Source organism: Limulus polyphemus, unplaced genomic scaffold (genome assembly GCF_000517525.1).
Source record: "Limulus polyphemus unplaced genomic scaffold, Limulus_polyphemus-2.1.2 Scaffold20, whole genome shotgun sequence".
NCBI classification, from domain to species: domain Eukaryota; kingdom Metazoa; phylum Arthropoda; class Merostomata; order Xiphosura; family Limulidae; genus Limulus; species Limulus polyphemus.
In genome coordinates, this window is record NW_013665630.1 from 1020604 (window position 1) to 1028347 (window position 7744).

General features: G+C 35.3%; 1 protein-coding gene across 1 annotated transcript; it reads left to right on the forward strand.

The window, feature by feature from the left end:
* The first annotated feature begins 6500 nt into the window (after nucleotides 1-6500).
* LOC106458004 (transcription factor 15-like) lies at nucleotides 6501-7124 on the forward strand. Its single transcript, XM_013917456.1, has one exon. The coding sequence runs from the start codon at nucleotides 6501-6503 to the stop codon at nucleotides 7122-7124; it is 624 nt and encodes a 207-aa protein (XP_013772910.1).
* The last annotated feature ends 620 nt before the right edge of the window (nucleotides 7125-7744 follow it).

The window sequence follows — 7744 nt, forward strand, 5'->3', positions numbered from 1 at the left end:
GTGTACAACGTTTCGATGATGATTAGACCTGCTGATGACAAAACCTTGTCGAAACGTTGTACATCTGCTGTTATATTAAAGTTTTTCTTCATTACCCATTCAAGCCGTCTCCAGCCATTATTAAACACACTCCTTATTGTTGACAGAGTGAGAAGTTATGCTCTTAACTGTCTAAGTGTAGTGGAAACAACAGATCACACATAAAGGTGTGAGTTTATAAACAGAATCGAAGTCATGTAGATGGTATGTGAGAAAAACAATCTTAAAAGAACCACCTACATGAATTACTATAACATTTTATGAACACAGCTTTCATTTTTGGAAGATAATGTTTTGAAAATACATGTATTCACAATTAAGCTTTCACGGTGTATGAGGTATGGATTCTAAAAACCTATTATTGTTTAATAGTTAATAACTTTGCTGTGGGTGTGAATTCCCACTTTTTGGAACTTAACTCCCGTATGAGTATTTCACCTCCATAACTGTGTGAAATCACACTTTTTTTTATTCTGTTATTCCATAAGGATATCTTCGGATCACTGTGCTAACGGTTTAGCGCTTCTATCTAAAGCAAAAATCAAGCCTAAAATACCCTATAGGCCATTTTTCTTGGCGTAATAAAAAGGTTTTTGAAGGAAGGTGAAGCTCCTTGCTTGGGATCCAATTTGCAAAGAAAATACCACCAACTGGCTCAATTCAGGATTTATTACGATCACATGAATGTATGTTTGTTGTGTCCTCGAGGCGTCTACGATTGTATTTTACTACAAGCTCTAACACTTTTGTTTTCTCACGTGTTATAAAACTTTGTGACGACGTAAAAGTTTGATCTTTTATTCATTAGGTACTTTAAAACAAAGTCATTTTTAGCTCACAACATCACTACTTGTATTACCGGCAGCCAGATGAGTATTTATATGATATGTTCTGAAACGCAACCTCTCAAATTTAATGTTATAGTCCATCGTCTTAGTTAGTGTATCAGTAAGTACTTTCTGCCAATAATTACATCTGTCTTGTACGTTTTCTCCAAATATTGCCCCCAGTGGCTCAGCTGTAAACTCTAAAAACTGAGTTTCGATACCTGTGGTGGGCACTGCCCATATAGCCCATTTTGTAGCTTTGTGCTTAACAACAAACAAATAAATTTTCTAAATATTGTAAGATTTCTTTATTCTAGATTATACAGGTGTCAAAATTGATTCATTGCCTACCATTCAACACGGAAATTACTCCTATTACTCCACAGAAACTTTATTTATTTAAATTTCCAAGAATTATAAATTGACTTGATATCCGAAATTGACGCTGTTTATCTGATTTATCTGCCTTACACCATTTTCTTTAGTTATCCCCGTACAAGGGAAGTTTTTCATGTTTATTTGATCACTGGTATTTTCTCATAGTTGACAAACGGTCACATCTTGTGCATAAACCACTATTCTAATCTAACAGTAACAAAAACTATCCTATAGATAACCGAAACCGGTTTGTTATCGATGTGAGTTCACAAGGGGAACACATGGGAAAACTACAGCTTATTAAATAACATCCTTTTTCTTCATTGGGTTTGAACAACAACAAAAACTAAGTCACATTGTTGCTTGTACGTGTTTAAAATACCGGACTAAATCCTAGTGAAAATAACTAGCCACCATATCAGAAATCCACAGCTTTATCATCAGAAGTTGCTATTCGCTTCAAGCACTCAGTCGCCAAAGGTGTTAAAGTGCTTATTTTAATTAAGAAGAACGCACAAAGATGAATTACATCAGATACCCAGTGAGGTTCTTCTTAAGGTCGCGACAGTAATCCCAACCTATATACAGGCTACGGTAAAGGTCAAAACCGAAGAATCACTTTATTGCTCCGCGGTGTTAATATGTTCACATAATTTTGTTGAAACATTTGATTACACAATCACAACTACTGTGCTAAGAAGTTTCAAATAACATTATTTATCTCTTCTATTACTAAAATGAACATGTCCCATACCGCGAAAGCTTTATAATTAACAGTGCAGCGTCTTAAAATTAATTTTACTTAAGCCTGTGAACGAGAGTGGGCTTTTGCCGTAATGTCCCTTTCGTCTGACTGCCTTAACTCGTGAACGTGGGTGAACTATAATGACATTTTGCTTTGTTTTGTATGCTTTACTCTAAGGTTCCTTCCTTCTGGCTGCTTTAAGGAACCTAGAATTTCTTTAAACAATAATTTTGAAGGTAGTGTTATAGTTACATAACACTACAAACAATATCATCAATTGTTTTGGTCTATAACATACTATACTTGATATCCCCAAGTAATTAGATATAGATTTGAGATAAGTGGCGTTTGGACATTGGTAATATATTACCTCTACAAATTCTAGATACTCTTAAAACTTCTATTTAGTTGTCTTTGAAACACAAAATATTGATATTTTTCGTCAAGCAACATATATAATAAGCAGCAAATTCTCAAGCACATAATCTTGTACAAATAAGGAGAATACAATACTTCCGATATTTTCACGTATATTTGCTTATCTCATTTCTTAAATGTTTGTTTGTCATGCACGTGTGACAATGTTGAAGAATGACCGAAGTCATGCAACTTCCACTTCTTAAGCTTAAGCTGGATTAACAAAATAATCGACCAGAGCTCTTTTGGCTTTCTTATATTCTGCACTCAGGTTATTGACCATCAACACCTGTCCAAGTGGTTTTGAATTCGTCGAGTCGAAGATTAATGTCCAAAAAAAATAAAAAATACTGGACAGCCTAGGACACCGAAATGTGGATTCTACCCGTCAGAAGAAGTCATCTGAAAAAGGGATTTTTAACCCTTTAAGAGTTAGTCGATCGGTATGTCCTGTTGACTCGAGTTTGTGGCGTTTTACTAGCTTTCCTTCTGCTTCCCGCCTACTCTGCTGACTTGGTTTTCTTTTGCTTCTTCTTTCACGTTAGGGAATCACTCTCAACCATCAACTTCTCTCTTTGTGAGCTTAAGGTTTTCACACTTAGAAAATTTTGTAAATCGAGACTATAATGGACAGTCATGAGCAAACAAAATAAAAATGTTTCAGAATTTTTCGACCAAAGGTAATTGTTTTACACATTAAAAGATCTGTAATGTTTAACAAGTTTAAATGTCGAAAATCATTCTTGTGTTGTCATCTAATAAGCTTATTCTTGTAAACAAATATTTATCAGAAGTAAAAAAGTAACTAAAGCAATTGGTGCATTTACAAATATGAATGAACCTTTTTTGTTATTATTTTAATTAGCTGATGAATAATAAGAAAGTTGTTATTTGTTGTGTATTAGTAGAATGATTTTCGAGTTGTTCAACTGATTTGTTTTGAACGTTACTGTGATTTTACTTAGATACTTTGGAATAAAATGAAAATGTACTTTATTGTGCTATTACCATACATGTACTTCTGTGTGCTATTACCATACATGTACTTCTGTGTGCTATTACCATACATGTACTTCTGTGTGCTATTACCATACATGTACTTCTGTGTGCTATTACCATACATGTACTTCTGTGTACTATTACCATACATGTACTTCTGTGTGCTATTACCATACATGCACTTCTGTGTGCTATTACCATACATGTACTTCTGTGTACTATTACCATACATGTACGTCTGTGTGCTATTACCATACATGCACTTCTGTGTGCTACTACCATACATGTATTTCTGACAAATTAAAGTTCGCTAAATAATTTTTCAAAGTTGTGGCTGCACAGATATACTAATAACGCAGGTGTTTTCTTGATTAATTAGTGCTAGTTAAAGTGTTCTTCAAATACAACGCTGGCCCAAGCTATACATATAAGTATACTGTAACATTTATTACTTTTCCACTACTGTAGGACTTACAACGCTAGAAAAGAGGTTTCTATACCCGTGGTGGGCAGAGCACGGATAGCCTAATGTGTAGCTTTGTGCTTAATTACAAACAACTCAATACGGTATATATAACACAGACATACATACACATTATTTGGTCAAATCCTTTTTGTTTCTTACCGATCTACCCTATACCACCAATTCTAAGTTAATTTCGAATTTTCCCGTTACATACAAGGACATGTTTGACCAAAAGCAGTAATTACAGAAGAAACAAGTCTGCTTTCGTCCTTCAGAACTCAAGAGCTCTGGCAGAATTCCCGGTGGTAATGGCGTCTCAGTAAAGGCGGAAGGAGCAAAAGGTAGAAATATGTTTCTCAAGAAAATTAGATTTTATACCCACGTCTAGCAATTCATCAGTTTTGTATCAATCCTGATGCATCTCATGCGGTCTTTTAGAAGTTGCCAACCAAGTGATTACCTTGGATTAAAAAAAAAAAAAAGAAAAAAAAAAGGAAAAGAATGTCATCACACGAGATTGCGTACAGCTGCATGTATTCATTAACTTTGTAGCTGTGTACGTTAAAACCCGGACATTTTCCGTGATTCGTGGTTTTGAAGGTGTTTAATTAATCTATAATATCTTTATCCATTTGGCCATCGTATAACTGTCTGACAAGAGAAAAGTCACACATTAGTTTTATGCATAGTATTGAAAGTAAAAGTTGCATAAAATATATTGTCACGGATAGAATGGTAATTCCTGAAACTGTTATTTCCAAATTATATATATATATTGAATTTAAAATAATAATAATTTTATTTGCAAATTATGCATATTGAATTGTAAAAATGTTTCTGTCAAAGCAATGTTTTCAAATAGATATTTTGAAATCGTGGGCATTTACTTTTTATATATATAAATAGTGGGATTGACCGTCACATTATAACGCCCCCACGGCTGAAAGGGCGAGCATGTTTGGTGGGATGGGTATGCGAACCCGCGACCCGCAGATTGCGAGTCGAGCATCCTAACCACCTGGCCATGCCGGGCCCGTGAATAATGTTAAATTTTTTTTAAAACTAAATATCGTGTCATAATACAAAATGATAACGTAACAGCAATATCACGAGAGCCACTTTTTATATGTTGGTAAAAGAGTAGCCCAAGAGTTGGCGGTGGGTGGTGATGACTAGCTGCCTTCCCTCTAGTCTTACACTGCTAAATTAGGGACGGCTAGCGCAGATAGCCCTCGTGTAGCTTAGCGCGTAATTCAAAACAAACAAACAAACAAACATTATTCACGTAGTTCGTGTAGTATCATTCGTCAAAGTTTTATCTGACTAGTGCCTGTTTACAAACTTCAGAATGGTATTGTTGGATTAGAAAAAACGATGTACGTATAAAATAATTTACAACGGCACAAAAAATAATGATTAGGGCTTTGGAACAATAGTATTTATAAGACGATAATATACTATACTGCAAATGTTTACCAGTCAAGCCTCACAAGAAATTAATAGACAAGTATTTTAACGATATTTTATTTCGCTTGTAATGTGTGTGGTAATTCTATCTCATGATGCAAATACTGCACTAAAAGTAAACTGTTATTCACAATATATAACTTTTATAGTATAACTATAGTTATCCTATAAAGATATTTGTAATTATTACAATATATATATAATCAGGACGCAAAGACAAATTCTTGCAAATCACTGAAATAATACACTTCTTTCCATACGTCCGTGGCCTAGTGGTTAGCGTGCTTAGACTGCAAAACCGAAGATTCCTGGTTCGCATCCTATAACTAAAAAAAAGGGCACTCCGCACTCTGGAGTCGTGGATGAAAGAAAGAAAATCAAATGTCATTATTCAGTTAGTGGGATGGTAGCGGGAACTGTTAGTCCAGCTTCTTTTCTTTCTATCAGTTCAGGTCAAGATGAGGGACGGACATGCGCAAAAGTTGTGAAAAAAACAAAACAACTGATTATAACATTTATTTAAAATATTTTCTCCAGACTACACTTTTTGTCGAAAAGTTTGTAATTAACCCAATTGGAGATAAAACAATGAGATTCGTCAACTATTTTGTAACAATTATTACTAGGGTATTTCATTAGAAAGCATTTATAGTGGGAGTGTGAAAAAAAAAACACTCAAATGAAACAAACATTTGAACTAATACATAAAGATTTAACAGTATTTTCATTAATCCACGAAATTGAATGTAGAACAGACCTTGTTTTGTGAGGAAAGAAGAGAGTGATCAAGCTTGTATGATCTGAGCTTCGATTGGTTCACGTGACAAGATAAAGAGTAGGCCGCACGACGGGAGGTTGGTAAGGGCTTCTCTATAAAAACGAGGTTACCTGAACAACGTTCCATTCAATCTTCATGCATCAAAGAGTTTAGGGTTTGCTGCTAGTTCATAGTTGATACTGTTTGTTAGTAATGAAATGTTAAGCCTCTCTGATTTTATGAAAGCTACACCGTCTTTCTTTTAGACTTTTGAAAAAAGATTTATTTATCTTCTCCACGTTTCAGTTTCTAATAACTGACCGTTAGCAGTTGCATCAAGGTTTCCACAAGATACCCTATGCTTTCTGCCCTCGTCTTAGTTCTTGCCGTATAGCGAAAAAAAAAATGACGTCCCTGCACGAAAAGTACGAGTCCCAAGCAGAATGCCCATCTTCTCCGCAACTTACCACCGTGAAAAGTAACATAAAAATAGGCTTTGGTCGTTACAGATCGGAGGTTAATTATTCGCCAGTATCGAGTCCTGTTAGTGGTCTCTCAACCCCAGCATCAAGCCCGGCAATATCCACAACCTGCGAAGAATATTCCCCAACTTCGTTATCATGCATTCCTCAGTTCTCTGCTGTCCATGGCAATATGGATGTGAACTCTTTTCTAACCTTTCAAAACTATGGTGAACCAGCAAAAGTGAATAGTCCAGAACTTAGCTTTACCTTCTCAGTCCACAAGTGCGGAAAGAGTGTGAAGGATAGTCCCGCATTCGATCTCAAGTGCTGCCGCAGGCCTCTCGGCGTTAAGAAGACTGAAGGCGCTTCATCCCCAGCTGTGGTACGGAAACGAAGACTTGCAGCTAACGCACGGGAGAGGCGCCGGATGCACAGCTTGAACGTTGCTTTTGACCGTCTCCGGGAAGTGGTACCCTCTATTGGTGAAGATCGGAAACTGTCTAAATACGAAACACTTCAGATGGCCCAAAGTTACATATCAGCCTTGTGTGAGCTTTTGGAATAGAAATACAATAACTAAGTTTCAAGAACTATTTCTTTTAATTTTCAGAAATGATGCTGATAAAAAGTATGCATTCGCTCTAACCACGTGGTCAGTAAATGTTTGTTTTACGTGGTCATTCTTATTTTTCTAAACGTTCTTCTTTGTTAGACAATTATTATCATATCTTAGACTGCGTAAAACAATACGCTTTGGAAATCTGGAAAAGTCGTAGTTGTTTGAAAGAGATGGCGATAATGGCTGAACTCCAAGAATGCAACTGTGTAAGTCAATACGATGCTCTGACTGTTTTATCTATATCTTTATCAGATTCCTTTCTTTGGTTAAATTAAGATGTTTATATTTTAGCCTAAGACAAACACGTGTATTTTGAATTTAGAATTAACTTTTTATTCCATTATTCGGATATGAAATTGTTAGTTTTTAAGCCCACGATGAAAGATGTATTGAAACGTGTATATAGTACAGTTTGGTTGTATGTAAATACAGAAAGTTTATTTTGTATAGAATGTACAGCTATTTTACCATTTCCAAGGAAATAAACGTCTGATTCTTATATGATAAAAGAGTTCTGTGGTCATTCTGATAAAAGTAGAACTTTAACTGATAATAATTTGAATTTA

Excerpts from the sequence above, each read along its gene's own strand:
- LOC106458004 (XM_013917456.1), top strand. The coding sequence starts at position 6,501 with ATGACGTCCCTGCACGAAAAGTACGAGTCCCAAGCAGAATGCCCATCT.